This window comes from Saccostrea echinata, unplaced genomic scaffold, assembly GCF_033153115.1.
Source record: "Saccostrea echinata isolate AGI-Se365-2 ecotype Australia unplaced genomic scaffold, CSIRO_AGI_Sech_v1 ptg000009l, whole genome shotgun sequence".
In the NCBI taxonomy this organism is placed as follows: Eukaryota; Metazoa; Mollusca; class Bivalvia; order Ostreida; family Ostreidae; genus Saccostrea; species Saccostrea echinata.
The window spans coordinates 21,827,094-21,844,884 of record NW_026889758.1 but is presented as its reverse complement, the minus strand read 5'-3'; the positions used below and the strand labels follow the sequence as shown (position 1 = coordinate 21,844,884).

Sequence of the window (17,791 nt, the reverse complement as noted above, 5' to 3'; positions counted from 1 at the left end):
CGTTTTCTAATTTACTGCGCTGTGGCTGTTTCCTATCCATGTGTGAGGCGCGTTCAAAGGAAAACATATGAAATATTTAAATGCAAAGGGATGATATACATCTGAATAAGTGTCGACATAGCTTTTGATATATAAAATGAGCCATTCTAAGAAAGTTTCAGCATTTTCAGTCTTTAAAGGAAAAAGGGTAATTTTGAAGTGTTTAATGTTACTGCATTTTTCTGGTTAGTATGCTGATGATGATTGAATTCAACAACTAAGGATTTGGAAAAACTTTGGGGAAATAGTCTCCGAATTGTAACTATTTTGCTATCACAAACAGCAGTTTAAAGTTTTAACACTGTTGTATAGTAGGGGTGCATGTATTCTCTTTTGGGAGTGCATGTACAGGTCCAGTACAATCAGTACATACAGCTACGTAGCTAAAATTACCTACTGTAGCTTTATTTACCTACCTCAGGTAGCTTTATTTAGCTATTTCAAGGCAACTTTTCATGATTTTGCTTTTTATTTTAAAAAGACAAAATGTTGCAAGTGAATGACAACTAATATTTATTCTAGGTGTTATTTGAAAAGCAATCTAAAGCAGGGATAGTTTTAATATTGCTGCGTTTGAACACTTGTAAGGAAAATATGTATTTCCATTGTCTGAGTAACTGTACACCACCTTGTGTGCGATGAGGCGTGGATAAGTATGATTACTTCACATTGTGCTTATGTTAACCAAAACTGGTTTTCTTTGTTTTTTCACTCAAGAAGTAACTGTTAGGTCACAAATTAACCGTTGGATATAGCCCCAAAACTTCTAGAACTTTGATTGCAATTGTGCAGAAAAAGACACATCTCCAAGGGTTATTTTTTCATGAATTGTTTTCAGATGAGTTCAAAGTTGAAAATTATCACTGCATCAAATTGCAATTTTCTGCACTTTCTTGGAAAATTGCTAATTTAAGAAATAAGTTTGATTTAGTAGCTAAATAAAGCTACTTCAGGTAGGTAGATAAAGCTATGTAGGTAATTCAAGCTACATAGCTAAATCTAGTGATTGTACCAGACCTGATGTATTCTCTTTAGAGCTGTAGAGAAGTGGACAGACTGTAACCTTGATCCATCTTCTGGTGGATGAAAGCAAAAAAACCTGTCTGTTTCTCTAAAGAGAACAGGGTGCATGATGTTTCAGCACCTTCAAGTTGATTGTTCAGCACTTCAGTATCATGATGGTTCGGCACCCTAATGTTTCGGCACCACAACAGTTGGCATTCTAGATATAGATAGTTTCTGCATCTCAGATTTTTGCAGAAAAAAATCTAATTAAACCTGGTATGCATTAATTTTTATTGGTATGTATAAATAACGTGTAATATATATGATTTACATATATACATATGATTTACACTTGCATCTACTTAATGTCTTAAAGATATTTAAAATTATGCACATTATGCAAAGTTTGCACATTTTCAAGTCCTCTGAAACATTTTAAAATATGCTATAATTTTATAATTGTTAAGATATCTAGATTAATTATAAGGCTTCTAATGTGTTGACAATGTGACTGTTAGGGCGAGCACAGATACGTATTCAGTTTTAAATTAGATCTGCCTTTTCAAATTGTTCGTGACATTTGGAATGTCTAGACTCTGACTTCACATGATGTTGTATGTTAGTTGCATTACCACAAGTCTGAAAAGTGCAAATTTTAACGAAGAACATGCAATCTTCTATTTATCTGCAATATCCATTAAATCAAGGTGAGTTTATTTTTTGGTGAGCTTTTGTTGTTACCGTGAAAACATAGGTTATGGTGAGATGCAGTTTGCAAAGGATTATGGGTCCAGAGGTTACTGCGAAAAAAAATTCATTAGGATCAATGTGCAAAGTCTGAATTTTCTCTTCGCCCAGGTGTCTCATTGCGCCATTCACTGCACTTTCTATTAATAGATCTTTATGTTTAGGAGGAAATTCTGAAGTTTATTATATTTATAAAGACCTTTGATCTCCTTTGTTAAATATATATATTTTCAATAGATCTTTATGTTTAGGAGGAAATTCTGAAGTTTATTATATTTATAAAGACCTTTGATCTCATTTGTTAAATATATATTTTTAATCAAAAGTGTTACAGAAAATCAGGAAACAAGGTTATATAATTTATTATACTAGATACCCATGTTTTAGCTCACCTCAACGAAGTTGGGGGAGCTTATGTAATACCCTCAGCGTCGGCGTCCCAGGTTAAGGTTTTTGGAGCAGTTTTCTTTTCAAGTACTTCTATGGCCTATATTAGTCAGAGATGCATGGAAGATGCTTCTAGTGTGTTTTATTGTACCAGTCAAGGTTTCAGATGCTGCAATTTAAGCTAAAGAATGACCAGGTTAATGTTTTTGGAGCAGGTTAAAGTTTTTGGAGCAGGTCTCATTTCCAAGTAACTATAAGCCCTATATTGACCAAACTTGCATGGATGATACATCTAAGGATGCACACTACTGGACTTGCTTCGGATGCTGGATCTGACCTACATTTTCAGGATGAGTGACTAGGTTAAAGTTTTTGGAGTAGATCTCATATCAAAGTAACTATAAGCCCTATATTGACCAAACTTGCATGGATGATACATCTAAGGGTGCACACTACTGGACTTGCTTCAGATGCTGGATCTGACCTATATTTTCCGGATGAGTAACCAGGTTAAGGTTTTTGGAGCAGATCTCATTTCCAAGTAATTATCAGCCCTATATTGACCAAACTTGCATGGATGATACATCTAAGGATGCACACTACTGGACTTGCTTCGGATGCTGAATCTGATCTATATTTTATGGATAAGTGACCAGGTTAAGGTTTTTGGAGCAGATGTCATTTCCAAGTAACTATAAGCCTTATATTGACTAAACTTGCATGGATGATACATCTAAGGATGCACACTACTGGACTTGCTTCGGATGCTGGGTTTGATTTACATTTTCTGGATGAGTGACCAGATTAAAGTTTTTGGAGCAGATCTCATTTCCAAGTAACTATAAGGCCTATCTGAACCAAACTTGCATGGATGATGCATCAAGGGACGAACAATCTCAAAACTTGCTTTGGATGCTGGATTTGACTTACATTTTCTGGATGAGTGACTAGTTTTAAGTTTTCAGATAAGTCTATTCCCAAGTAACTGCAAGCCCTATCAGACCAAAATTGCATAAATGTTGCATCTAGGGATGCACACTCCTAGATTATTAGTTTAGTGTGGGACTTTGCCTTACTTAAAGACAACATTCGTTGAGGTGAGCTCTGTAATCTCTGATTACCTATGTTTCTCATTTAGTAGCAAAATGTGATATTAATCTTTTAGCTCGATTTTCCTCTGTTATGCTGTTAAATACATAGCAAACCTGAAGAATGATCTAAGATATGTAAATAAACCTTACCTATTCCTACAGTAACATATAACCACAAGTTAGATGATGTTAAATTAATATATTAGTCTCCATAATAAAACTCCATATTTAGATAGATGCTGAAATGTCATACATTGGGTGCCAAACCGTCCGGATGCCAGAAAACTGCTGTGCCTAAAAGTCCAGAATTCACATATATGGCATATGATAAAATGTTTGGAAGAAAATGATTGGCTCTAATCAGAGATATGACTAACAGAAAATTGCAACTTTTTGAAATATCATGATTTCTCGCATGCCCTATTGTTTACCCGGGGTACTTTGTTCAAATTGAGCACTATTTAAATTTTATATATATATAAATTCCTTATTCCTGAAGTATTTTACCCCTGATATCTCAAACATTCGGATATCTCGAAGTTTTTTCTCGGTCCCATCGAGTTCGAGGTAACAAGGTTTGACTCTCTCTCTATCTATATATATATATATATATATATATATATATATATATATATATATATATTTATTTATAATATAAAATCATATCTAACCACAAACCTTAGGAGATTATTTTTATCACATGTTTCACACAAAGCTATTCCTTGTTTTACACAGTGTTAGGCCATAATAGAAAGAATTCCTAGATTCTCATCCATTTTTTTTTTTTAAAAATCGAGGCGGGCGGGCGGATTTTATTTTATATTTTTCATTTTTTCCATTCTGCAGATTGTATATTGACCTGATCATTCGGTGCAGATTTACCTATAATGCCCATATAAAAGTCATAGTAGATTCTAGGTGCATTTAAATATGCACATCTCTTACTACTCATCATCACCAGTCTTTCACAACCAGTGATCCTTGTTAAATACATATTACAGCAATAACCATCTTGTCAGCTGTCAAATTCATGCCGACATTTGTGGGAACTCTCTACCATCGGCTCATACATTCACCTCTGTCGTTGGCTCACATATATCACAGTGTTAAGCATAAGAAAGTGCATTTGTTTTAACTCATTGTAATTAAAGTTCTTCACTAATGTTTGTCTTTTAAGGTTAGATATTTACTACCCAGTAAGTAGATCTAGAAATATTAGTTTAATTTAAAATAATCCTTGAAATATTATGTTTTTCACGTTATGTCAAAAATCCTGACGAAAGCCCATTGCAGAGGTGTTTGAGAGAGGAACGAACGACAACTCTGCATAGGAGATTGATTCGCGGGATTTAAAACGAAAGTTGAATGGTAGTTGAATACTGATCTCGATCAGAATCAAGACGGAAAAAAAACTGAAATTAAAAAAATCTAGGCAGAGGTAAAAAATTGGGGCGGGTGGGGATGAGAATCTAGGAATTTTTTTATTATGGCCTTATACAATGCCTGTATCTCCAAATTTCGACAACTTCTGCCATTCATTGACCACTTTAATATGAGCAGTTTGCTATTATCAATCAATATTTTAAAAATTTTATATATATATATATAAAAATATATATATATTTATATATATATATATATATTACTTTATCATGCAAACCTGTTAATTACAGAGTTGGGAATCTCTGTTTTTATGTCTCTGCTGTAATATAAGTTTTTTTTTTTTTTGGCAGGACAGAGAGAGTGTGTCAAGCCTGGACAGCAGAGCCAGCATGCGTAAAGCATCAAGTTCCCAGTCTATCAGAGAAGATGTTAAAAAGGCTTTGGATGGAAAAGGGAAGAAGCTTATGGTGAGGAAGAAATAGCAGATGACCTGGGATACTTCAAATTTATGAATGTTTTATATATTTCATTTGAACTAGAATTTTAGTTCTTTTAATGGATTATGGTTACTTAATTCTACAGAGATAGAAATAAATCCATAGGGAAAAGAAAGAATGAAGAAATACTTATGCAACAATTCTTTGAATTGATTTTCATATTGATGAGGTTCATTTATCAATGCTTTGTGTAGTTCTTGACAGGCGTATCATTTTATTCTCTGATTTTGATAAAACCTAGAGTAGGTCTACAATTGTGTGAATCAATTGTGATTTCATTAAATGACATCGCTATTTGTTGTTGGGAAGCATTATTTTATTTATTTTAAACTGTGATTTGTTTTATGATAATCCAGAGCAAGACATGCCATTGGAGAAGATCACAATTAACTGATGATATCAGCACTGAATTTATATTGTAGACTGATATTGCTTCATACAAATAATTCTTATTGAACTTACTTATGACAAGAGGATCACTCATTTGTCAAGACCAGAATATTCTTTTTTCAAAATTTATTTTTGTTTTTAACAGAAAGCATTAAAAGGGGGAAGTCTGAGATCCAGCCTGAGAAGTACCCCCAAAGCAAGACCCACAATTTTACCTGAAACAGAGAAGGCAGAACCTGTAAGCCTGAAGAGTGTCAGATCCACCTCAGACTTAGAAGAACAAAACTCAGCACAAGGTGAGGAATACTGGTATTCTGTAGATCAAAATAGTCTGGGATTTCTCTTGACATATGAAATGCGCATCTATTTTTTTTTAGTGCAGTGCATGATAGTTTTAATTTACTTGTGTCCATTGCATCAGTAAGTTCTATTTTGTGTTTCTTTGATGTACAATATATAATAATCAGTAGATAGAGGGAAGCCATTGTCCACACCAGTTATACCTAAACAGATCTCTGCTGTTCGCCCAACTAGGAACCAAAACATTCCTCCCTCTGGTAAACATACACCAAACCCCCCTCCTTCTGACAAAGAATCTCCTGGAAAGCAGTCAGACAGATCTTCCATTGAAACTGCCACGCCTTTGGCAGAGGCTGGCAACAAACCGAAATCAATCCTGAAGCCCACAAAAACCAAGAAGACACCCAGTCCACGGGTGTCAGACAGCGAGAGGAGACAATCAGGAAAGAACAAAAGACTGGAGAATGATGAGGACAGTAAACCAGCTAAAAAGAAAAGGAGGGACAACTCTGAAGTTCAGACACAGGACTGTAGTACTGAGGTATGTATCAACAAAGGATTTCACTGGGTGTACCTCTAAATTGTGTTAAATAGGCAGGCTGAGTCAATTAAAATGCAGCATTCATGTGCTGAATTACAGCATTACAGAATTACATGTATATTGAACAGGAAATGGAACATGCCCTGTCATTTGAGGAGGAGTCAGTGTCTAGTTCCCAGCTGCCCTACATGTTTAACAGTGGAGAAGAAGCCAGAAAAATCTTTGAATGCCTCATTCACCCTGTAAAACCAGACAAATTCTTCAAGTGAGAACTATTTTGTTTGTGTGGCAATCTCATTCTATGATGTAGCAAAAATCCATCACAAAATGTTTCAATTATTTCAATATTTTAAAAAAGATTGAATCTGCATGTAGATACATTCAGAGTTCTAAAGTATAAATGTATGTATTACAAAAAATCCCCTATAAATTTAAACGGCTCTACAGTTATTTCAATATGTTAAAAAAAAATTAATTTGCATATAGATCCATTAGGGGTTCTAGTGCATTTGTATCGGAAATAACACCTCAAAATGGTTTTATTCCTTCAAAATGTTTATAAAAAATTCTGTGCATAGAAACACTAAGGGTTGAAGTGTATTGTATCTGTGTCTAGATACATTAGAGGTTCTAGTTCTGACATTTCAGAGAGTTATGGGAGAGGAAGCCTTTGTTGGTACAGAGACACATGATTCAGTACAATGATGGCTGGTTCAGCACGTCAGAGTTAGACAGGATCCTTCGAGAGGTAACTATACAGTAAAACACTCTTATAGCAAAGTGCCAGGGATGAAGAATAGATTTATTATAAAATTTGTCATGTCTTGTAATATCATCATACATTTTAAGACTATGGGGAATGAAAATCTATTTATTGCAAGCGTGTTTGCTGTAATTGTATTTTACTGTACATAGAACTGATGTGACTCTATACTTGTTGTTTATGTACGTGCCAATGTTTCATTTTTTTTTTTAATCATGTAATTTCTTTTATTAAAAAGTTTTTGGGAACCAGTATAAAAAGATATCAAAGCTATTTACATGTGTGTAATTTTTTTTTCAGGAAAACATACAGTTTACAACCAATTTAGACGTGACAACATTTACTAATGGACAAAGAGAAACTCATAACCCAGTGGGCAGGGCCTATCCTTCTACTGTTTGGGATTTCTATCAGGTGAACTGATAAGTGCACTTGATATTAATTTGTAGACATTAGTAAATTGTATGTTGGTTCTTGACCTGTTGTAATCACATAGTTATTTAGAGAACCTTCTATTGCTGTGTCTTTGTCAAATTATATGGAGGTTAAATTTGTTTTATGTACTGTACAATGCATATTTTGTTTAATTGTTTTACTACAATTTCAGACTGGTTGTTCTGTAAGACTTTTAAATCCACAGACCTACTCCAGGAATGTTTGGAAACTTCTCTCTGTGCTTCAGGAGTACTTTAATTGTTGTGTTGGAGCCAATATGTAAGCAACCCTAAGGCTACATGCAGTGAAACACTGAAATTGCAAAAAATGTCATTATTTATTGTTAATTTAACATGTTTTGTATTAACAACATTTAAAATTTTTATTGCACTTTTTCAGAATTTCCTCTCAAAATTCTTGATAGATGAGTCATTTACAAGACAAAATACCTGATTTTTTAGTTCTTCTTAGCCAAAGTCTCAAAGTGCTAATGCTATGGCCATTTGTGCAGGTGTGCAGTGTGCATCAACTTTTTGGAATGTGGGCCATATCTCAAGAACCACTTGGCCAATTTTTATCAAATTTGTCACAAAGTACCATAGGCCCAAGCACTTTCTTTTATATGAAAAATGGGGATGTGACCCTCAAAAGTATAAGATCATTAAAATCTTTAAGCAATTGTGTTATATGCGTATGCTTATATGGTAACTCTAGATCTTCCTTTCCTGCATTAGATTATATTAGCAATTTTTACAAAATTATCAATTCCTTTTCCAGGAAGAAATCAAATTTTCTAGGACAGTCAGACATAGAATTTTGGATCAAAATTTAATGCCAAAAAAAAAAATCTGACTTAAATACGTCAAAGGGTCTAAAATATGTCTTGTCAAAAGTAGGTTACAGCAACCTACTTTTTAATTTTATCATTATTCAGAGTCATATCATTATATCTTGAATGCTAAGAGGTCTAGGATCAAACCTTTTTTTCAGTTCATGCATTTTAAGGCCTCAAAGTATGTTACAGTGACCTAGTTTTGGAATTTCATGACTATATCTAAATATTTAGGATACTGAAAGGCTTAGAATCACCAACTTTGTTAGTTGGTGCATCTTGGATCCTAGGGGTGTGTTAACCAAAAAGTAGGTCATCACAGTTACCTACTTTTGAAATTTAGCTATATCTTGATATTTAGGGTACTAAAGGGCTTAGAATCTTGTCAAATCTTATTAGCCTGGATACTAATAGGCCGAGGATCAATAAACCTTGTCAGTTGATTTGTCTAGGGGTCTCGGGATATGTTGAAACAAAAGTAGGTGACAGTGTTGTACAATTTACCAGAAGAGTGATTCTAGACCCTTGGGCCTCTTTTATTAATTATAGATCAGTTCATCCTCTTTCATTGATTTTAGAATATATATTTTTCTGTCTCAGATACTTAACTCCACCTGGCACACAAGGGTTTGCTCCACATTATGATGATATCGAGGCTTTCATTCTGCAGTTGGAGGGCAGGAAGCATTGGAGATTATACAGCCCTAGGTAGGATTTTAACTAATATTATGAGTTATATTAACCAGCATATCTTTATCAATGTAGAGTTTTCTAGATTTTGCCCTGTTTGACATATTTGTAAAAAAATTTATAGACAATGGTAACAAACTTATTACTTTTTAAAAATATTATGTTCTAGGACAGACAATGAAGTTCTCCCACGGTTTTCCAGTGGTAAGCATTTTTAGAAAGTGAAGTTTTGTTTGACACATAAAAATAACTGGTGTGGTATCTGAATTGTTGAGTTACATAAGGTCAGTAAAACTTGTCTAATCCGGACTCCACTGGTTCCATGGGAATTTGCTGGATTAAACAACATTCCATTTTAAATAACATTTTTGACAATTGAATTTACTGGAAAAGACTTAAAGTTTACATAGTATTAGACGAGATTTCGGAATACACAACATCTGGATTAGAAAAATTTCACTGTACATGTAATTGTTTAGAATCTTTGTTTTGATCCCATTTTGTGTGTATTCACAGGGAATTTTACAGAAAAAGATCTAGGGAAGCCAATTTTGGACACAGTACTGGATCCGGGGGATCTGTTGTATTTTCCCAGAGGGACAATCCATCAGGTAACATTAACTTTTTTCAGATAAGTAAGACTCTTACTACGTGAAACATTTTTAGATAACTATGGCAATGATTTTTGGATGTCTTAAATTGCTGTGTTCTATGTAGGGTAACTGTATGGAGGATACACATTCGCTACACATAACAGTGTCCTGTTATCAGAAGAATACTTGGGGGGATCTGTTTGAAAAGGTAAGTTGTATTCCACGGTGGTGGAACATATTCACAATTTAAAGATCACATTATAGCTTTAATTGAGATTACTTTGTACATGTACCACCACAAAATTTTTGACTTTGAAAAGAGCATCTTTTTATGCCTCCGTAATCGAAGATATGGGGGAATATAGTTTTTGGTCTATCCTTCTTCTGTCTGTTTGTCCACAAAAGAAAACTTAAACCTTCGCCATAACTTGTGATTAGTGGGTGTTGAGGCTTTCATATTTCACATTTGTATTCCTTGTGACAAGTCTTTTTTTGGGTACCAACATATTTTACCCCATGACCTTGGAGCTTAACCTTCATTAAAAAACTGTAATCAGACTTTAACCTTCGGTCATTAACTTCTGAATGGTTGTCCTAGTGCTTTCATAGTTCACCTGTATTCCTTGTGACAGACCTTTCTTTGAGTACCAACATTTGTAGCTCACCTTAAGGGCGTTGGGGGAACTTATGTTATACTCACGGTGTCAATGTCCCAGGTTAAAGTTTTTAGAGCAGATTTCTTTTCAATTACTCCTGTGCCTATATTGATCAGAGATGAATGTACGATGCTTCTAGTATGTTTCATTGCACCTGTCAGGTTTCAGATGCTGCAATTTCAGCCAAAGTATGACCAGGTTTTTGGAGCAGGTTAAAGTTTTTGGAGTAAGTCTCATTTCCAAGTAACTGTAAGCCACTTATTGACCAAACTTGCGGAGATGATAATCTAAGGATGCACCCTACCAGACTTCCTTCAAATGCTGGATCTGACCTACATTTTCCAGATGAGTGACCAGGTGAATTTTTTTGGAGCAGGTCTCATTCTAAAGTAACTTAAAGCCTTATATTGACCAGACTTGCATGGATGATAATCTAGGGATGCACACTACCAGAGTTGCTTTGGATGCAGGTTCATTCTTAAGGAACAATAAACCTTATGCTGACCAAGTTTGCACTGATGATACATTTATTGATGCATACTACTGCTTCAGATGCTGGCTCTGACCTACTTTTTCCGGATGAGTGACCAGGTTAAAATGTTTGGATCAGGTCCTTTACCAAGTAACTACAAGCCCTACCGGGATCAAACTTGCATGGATGATGTATAAGAAATGCACACTACTAGAGACATTTTGGATGCTGGATTTGATGTACATTGTTCAGATGAGTGACCAGCTTAAAGCTTTTAGAGCAGACTCATTCCAGCCTAACTTCAAGCCCCATCTTGACCAAACTTGCATGGAATTTACATCTAGGGATGCATACTATCAGGCCTCCATCTGATGCTGCATGAGACCTGGAATTTCTGGATCAGTGACCAGGTTAACATTTTTGGAGCAGGCTCATTTCAGTGTGACCTCAAGCCCTATGTTTACCAAATTTGTGTGGATTTTGCATCTAAGGATGCACCCATTCAGACTTGCTTCGGATGCTGGATTTGACCTACATTTTCCAGTTGATCATGAGTGACCAGTTTAAATTTTTTGAGCAGGTACAATCCAGTATAAATTCAAGTCTTACCATGACGAAACTGTGATTAATGGTGCACCTAGGAAGTCTTCTTTTGGATGCTGGATTTGACTACATTTTCTGAATAAGTAATCAAATTACATGTAAAGGTTTTTGAGCAGGTTCATTCCAGTTTAATTTTAAGCCCTTCATAGAGCAAACTTGCATTGATGATACATATAGGGATGCAAGCTACTAGACTTGCTTCATATGCTGGATCTGACCTATACTCTCCGAATGAATGACTAGGTTAAAGTTTTTGAGTAGGTCCATTCCCAAGTAACTTTAAGGTTTACATGGACCAAATATGTATGGATGATGCATCAAGAGATGCACACTAACAGGCTTGCTTTGTATGGTAGATCTGAAATGCATTTTCTAGCTGAGTGAATAGTTTAAAGTTTTTAAAACCAAGTCCATTTCCAAGTAACTGAAAGCCCTACCTGGACCAAAATTGCATAAATGGGATTCATGTTACTAGATTATTAGTTTAGTTTGGGAACTTTGCACTACTTAAAGATATATTCATTGAGGTAAGTTCTGTATTTTTTGATTACCTATGTTAGATCTCATGACCTTGACCTTGGAGTTTGACCTTCTTTTGAAAGACTTTATCCTTGGTCGTAACCTCTGAGCAGTTGACACCAGGGCTTTCATATTTCACCTGTGTATTTCTTGTGACAAGAGCTTTAGGTATCAGCATTTTTTACCTCCTGACCTTGATGCTGGATTTCTGACAAGTCCTTTTTTTGGGTATCAAAATTGTTGACCTCATGACCTTGAAGTTTGACCTACTTTCCAAAAAGTTAACCTTGGCCATAACTTCTGAACAGTTGGTGCCAGGGCTTTCATATTTCACCTGTGTTTTCATTGTGACAAAATCTTTCTATGGGTACCAACATTTTGGCCTAATGACCTTTAACTTGGAGTGTGACCTACATTTTGAAATGACATAATGAAATTATAAATGAAAAGAAAAAACCATCACAATGCTTTATAAATACAAAAGATACCCACACTACTATCTACATGTATTTCAGTTGGTTCCCAGAGCTCTTCAGATTGCTATTGATGAAGATGTGGAGTTCAGAAGAGGACTTCCTAGAGAGTATTCATCATACATGGGAATAGCTCACTCTGATATGGTAGGTACAATAAGACCCTCCTTCAGTAATGTAATGTGGGATTCAGAGGCATATGTGAAGTACCGTATATACTCACATATAAGTCGGTCCACCCATAAGTTGGTTGTGTATTTTTAAAGTTTAAATAAGAGGGATTGACCTGCTAAAATACCAATCTTTTTATAACTCGCGTATAAGTCGGATAAAGAGTTTTGGACCAAAGTTTAACTCCCAAAAAACCAACTTATAGGCGAATATATACGGTAACTGAATTGTATAGGAACATTCCATTTACTCTCACTACAGACTTAATACCGCATCGTTACAAGCCCCAGGATTTGTGTTCATCCTATTTCCACAAACCTGTGGCTGCAAGATTCAGTTATTCTCATAAATATTAATGATACACATTCAACCAACAGAATAATGATCAGATGCTTTTATTTCAGAAAGTTTTGTCCAATAAAAAATGATCTGCAGGCCCGTAGAAAGCAATTTCAGCAGTTTTTTTTTTTTTGGGGGGGGGGGGGGGCATTTTTAGTTTGGGTGGGCACTACCAAGCAAAGATTTCTTGACAGGAAAAGGTTGTCTCTTCCAAAATTGTGAATTTCATGGGCCCTGAGAGAGAGGTTCTTGTATTGTAGTGGGGCTGTGTTGAATCTATACCGGTAGTTAAAATGCATTATTTCCTTGAAAATCTTTTCTGTCCCTGAGTATTTAGCAGATCAACTAAGCACTTGGTTATGGTAAGCACAATACCTCTTCCAAAATTTTGAAATTTTGGCCTTAGGGTCAGGAGCTTTTATGTTGGGGGAGGGCGGCTCTTTTGATTACATTGTATATAATGCAAATGCATTATTTCTGTGAAAACCTTGGTTTTTAAAATCAAATTTTAAAGAATTTTTTATAGAAATTTACACATATTCCATTTTTTTTTGACTAATTGATTACAGATTTTCTTACCATTTACTATTGTTTTGACCCAAGTAATCTGTTAACTGGTTACCATTGCCATCCCAAGTGAAAAAGCATCATTTCTTTGAAAATCTTCTCTGCCCCTGGGTATTTAGCAAACGTTCTAATTGCATGGTTATGATGAACATGGGTGCTAAGTCCAAAATCGTGAACTCAAGGCCCGTGGGTCTAGTGTTAGGGTTGGGTTGTGTTGAATCTGTTGTGAATGCATTATTTTGTTTTATTTTCTTTACAGTGTGATATTATACTCATGTGACCGTTAAGGCCTTGCACCTTATTAAAGTTTTATTCACAGTTTTATTCACATATAAGATGAGATACAATATCTTTGCACAGGAGAGTTCCCCCAGAAACTTGTTCCTTAAGAAGGTTGAGCAGCTGATGATTCGTATGGTGCAGCATTTACCTGTAGACTCAGCCTGTGATCAAATGGCAAAGTCATTTATACACGACAGCCTGCCTCCTGTTCTCTCTGATGGTACAGATCTTATTTCTGTTTGAACTTCCCCTATGTTTTCTTGAGGGGAATAGTAATCCGTGTAGTTACTGTTGACACTCGTTCTGAGTGTTCTTTTATGTCTTTTACAGTATGTTTCAAATTCAGCTTAAGTTTATTTCACCCTGGTTTTTGGGTGTGTTATCTTTTCAGTATGTTTCATTTTAGCCGATTATTCATTAGCTGTAAATGTTGTCAGTCCCCAGTGTCCAGTATGGAATGTTTCAGTAATAAATTTGTCATAAACTATTTAATCTTTTGTTATATATAAATTTCTATTTGAACATGCACCTGTATCACTAATAATGCCATATCATATCATATCATTGGTGTGATGGTGATTTTTAATAACTTATGTTAAATGAGATTTACAAAAGAGATGGCTTCTTTAACATATTTTACATACATGTAGCTGAGAAAGCATTTAGTGTTCATGGTAGTGGAGAGCATTGGGACAAGGAGAAGATGTGTGTGGCGGGTACAGCGGAGATTGAACCAGATACCACCGTCAAAATTATCCGCAAAGGCATCTTAAGGTTAAATTCTCACCAGTTCCAATCTCATTGAAGAAGAAATGGAAATTTTTTACCATTAAGACTCTGGATTTTAGAGACCTGAATGCTCAGTGCATTCAAAGGACTCCACTTTGTTTTAGACATTTTCTTATTTTAATGCAGGCTTTTAACAGAAGAAGATGAGGTGCGCATCTACCACTCCCTAGAGAACACAAGACTGTACCACGAAGTGGAGCCCACTTTTATACAGATCTCTGCAGAAGTAAATATGATTGTTGTCTATCAGTGGTTCTTATTTTCTCTCAAATTGTATCTTGTAAAATAGAGAGCATTTAAAATCTGTTTCTTTGTAATTTTTGGAGAAATATCAATTTCAGCAGTTGTTGCACCATTATTTGTCAGAATGATGTTTTTTTTAGGCCGCTCCAGCAGTAGAATATTTGATTCATTCATACCCGAAGTATGTCCCAGTGGATAGCTTGCCATTACCTACCCTGGATCAAAGAGTAAGTCATTTAAAATGTACTGCTGTTTCTTGATTTTAAATATTGTTGAGAATGTAATAATGAAAAGTTAGAGATCTATTCTGCAGCTGAAAAAAGGACATGTAAATGTACAAATTTTTACAGAAATTTCATTTATTTCTCAGATTGACGTAGCCAGCATGATGTACGAGAAAGGTTTGCTGATTACAGGAGAGCCACTTCTTGCAACAGATGAAGACTCCAGCTAAATACAGTACATCTCAAGGAATCAACGTATTGTACTCCAGCAGGATTTCCTTTATGCCAACTTTAAAGGTTTCAGAAGCTGTGTAATATTACTTTATTTATATATGTCCCAGTCTCACTTTGCAGATGCTTAAAAAATGTTCACTTGCAAATATGAGAAATTTGTAGATAATTTTTTTTTCTAATTATGTTTGTAAAAACAGGTGCATAATAGTATATTATGGTTTTATGATTGTGGATTTAAAATATTTTTTAGTCTGGAAATTGCAATACTGTGTATGTCATATATGCTTTTTAAAAAATTTCTGACAGTTTTTAATCAACATTTCAATAAACATTCATATCTCGGTCATTTAAGGAGACATGATTTAATAAAGTGATTAAGATAATTGTAGAAAAATTCAAAACTGGCCTATCTTATTAAAAAAATGAATGATTTGTTTGTGAAAATGATATGTACAATGGTAAGAGCACTTCAATGTAGTAGGATGGATTTAAATATTAGAATGAGGCCATTTTTGTGCTTTGTAGGTCATGACAGTCATGGATATTAAACCAATGATTGCTGACCAGATCCCATTTTGAAACTGTTTTCATTAATGGTTTCTTATTGGGTATTTATGTTGCTCCAAAGGCTTGCTTATGTGGTTTTACATACATTAAAATTATTCCAATAATCAGAATTAACAATTCAGTGAAACTTTAAAAAATTGAAACAAAATAATTAAAAATTTGTTGTGGACAACATAAAGTATTCCAATCTATCCTCAGATGCTTGAAGTTATATTGAGTGTAGAAGTTTTCATTAAATTTACTTCATTTGGAGCAATCTTTCCATACTGTATAATTTTTAGACTGATCCAATAAGTGTGTTGTGAGTTGATCAGACTCTGTCCAGATTATTCTGTACTATACGATAGCATGTACCAATACATTAGGGGGAAAAATCTGTAAATTTATGGCATCACACTTTATGCATTCTATGTTCAGGCTGCAGAATTATTTTTTCAAATAAACATTTTTTTTCTCAGACATGATCCTGTATACATCAATACATGCATTTGTACCATAGTTATATTTATTTCTACACAGAGCAGATAGCTCAATATTGTGCTTTTCATTTTTCTTTTTCACAATACAATGGATGCAGTGAATAATCAATTTAGAAAAAGAAGCCCTTTTCAAAATTTTCTAAGTGAAAATCAAGACTTTGTTTATTGAAAAGTGAAAATAAAATTTCATGTGTATTATTTAATATTGGTCATGGATCTTATTCTTTTTCAAATGACTTATGTCAGTATGCTTGTGTAGTATGCTTCCTATAAATTTTCATGAATGAAATAAAGAATTCACATGTACTGAGTTGTTGAATTAGCAGCAGAAACTTTAAAGAACTGTGAATGATAGTATTGTTCTCCCGCCTACTTCAAAGTCAATTTTCAAAACTAACACATTTGAATGATTTTTAGCTCACCTGAGCTGAAAGCTCAAGTGAGCTTTTCTGATCACCCGTTGTCCGTCCGTCTGTAAACTTTTCACATTTTCAACTTCTTCTCAAAAACCACTGGGCCAATTTTAACCAAACTTGGAACAAAGTATCGTTGGGTGAAGGGAAGTGTAAATTGTTAAAATAAAGGGCCAAGTCCCCTTACAAGGGGAGATGATCAAGAAAAGACAAAAATAGGGTGGGGTCATTAAAAAATCTTCTTCTCAAGAACCACTGGGCCAGAAAAGCTGAAACTTATGTGGAAGCATCCTGGGGTAGTGTAGATTCTAAATTGTTCAAATCATGACCCCCGGGGGTAGGGCGGGGCCACAATAGGGAATCCAAGTTTTACATTGAAATATATAAAAAAAATCTTCTTCTCAAGAACCACTGGGCCAGAAATACTGAAACTTATATGGAAGCATCCTGGGGTAGGGTAGAATCTAAATTATTCAAATCATGTCCCCTGGGGTAGGGCGGGGCCACAATAGGGAATCCAACTTTTACATTGAAATATATAGGAAAAACTTTTAAAATCTTTCTCTAAAGAACCACTGGGCCAGAAAAGCTGAAACTTAAGTGGAAGCATCCATTGTTCAAATCATGACCCCCGGGGGTAGGGCGGGACACAATAGGGAATCCAAGTTTTACATTGAAATATATAAGAAAAATCTTTAAAAATCTTCTTCTCAAGAACCACTGGACCAATAAAGTTGAAACTTATTTGGAAGCATCCTGAGGTAATGTAGATTCTAAATTGTTCAAATCATGACCCCCGGGGGTAGGGCGGGGCCACAATAGGTATATTAAAAGGGGGGAAATCTGGTAAAGAACAGCATGGCCGATGTGACCCATGGGCCTCTTGTTTGTACATATGTATTTATATAGATTTGTGTCTACAAACAACTGAGACAGTTTGAGTTTTAAAGTATATTATGCAATATAAAAACATATATACAAACATATCACAGATTATATACAACTGACAATTAAAACAAATATACTTGGCAAAGGGGCAAACCCAGCTATGCAAGATACACAGAGGC

The 17,791-nt window shown here is 34.9% G+C and overlaps 2 protein-coding genes across 3 annotated transcripts in view; both read left to right on the top strand.

The window, feature by feature from the left end:
- The window catches only part of LOC133182031 (presenilin-1-like), a 97,617-nt gene that overhangs the window by 5,236 nt on the left and 74,590 nt on the right, over positions 1-17,791 (top strand). The gene's annotated exons all lie outside the window — the stretch shown is intronic.
- On the top strand, positions 80-16,565 carry LOC133182024 (ribosomal oxygenase 1-like). 2 transcript variants are annotated; one of them, XM_061316726.1, is made up of 18 exons: positions 80-187; positions 5,003-5,119; positions 5,685-5,835; positions 6,010-6,380; positions 6,509-6,645; positions 7,029-7,128; positions 7,444-7,557; positions 7,751-7,857; positions 9,011-9,118; positions 9,270-9,304; positions 9,617-9,711; positions 9,818-9,901; positions 12,459-12,563; positions 13,854-13,995; positions 14,426-14,549; positions 14,691-14,790; positions 14,948-15,034; positions 15,178-16,565. In XM_061316726.1, the coding sequence occupies exons 1-18, from the start codon at positions 137-139 to the stop codon at positions 15,259-15,261; spliced, it is 2,112 nt and encodes a 703-aa protein (XP_061172710.1). In that variant the 5' UTR covers positions 80-136; the 3' UTR covers positions 15,262-16,565. The 2 variants fall into 2 exon arrangements, with proteins under 2 accessions (XP_061172710.1, XP_061172709.1); XM_061316725.1 differs by having other exon boundaries at positions 6,007-6,380; positions 15,178-16,564.

Excerpts from the sequence above, each read along its gene's own strand:
- LOC133182024 (XM_061316725.1), top strand. The coding sequence starts at position 137 with ATGAGCCATTCTAAGAAAGTTTCAGCATTTTCAGTCTTTAAAGGAAAA. Across the intron at positions 9,712-9,817 it reads CCAGAGGGACAATCCATCAG|GGTAACTGTATGGAGGATAC; the intron begins GTAACATTAACT and ends TGTTCTATGTAG. Across the intron at positions 15,035-15,177 it reads TACCTACCCTGGATCAAAGA|ATTGACGTAGCCAGCATGAT; the intron begins GTAAGTCATTTA and ends TTTATTTCTCAG.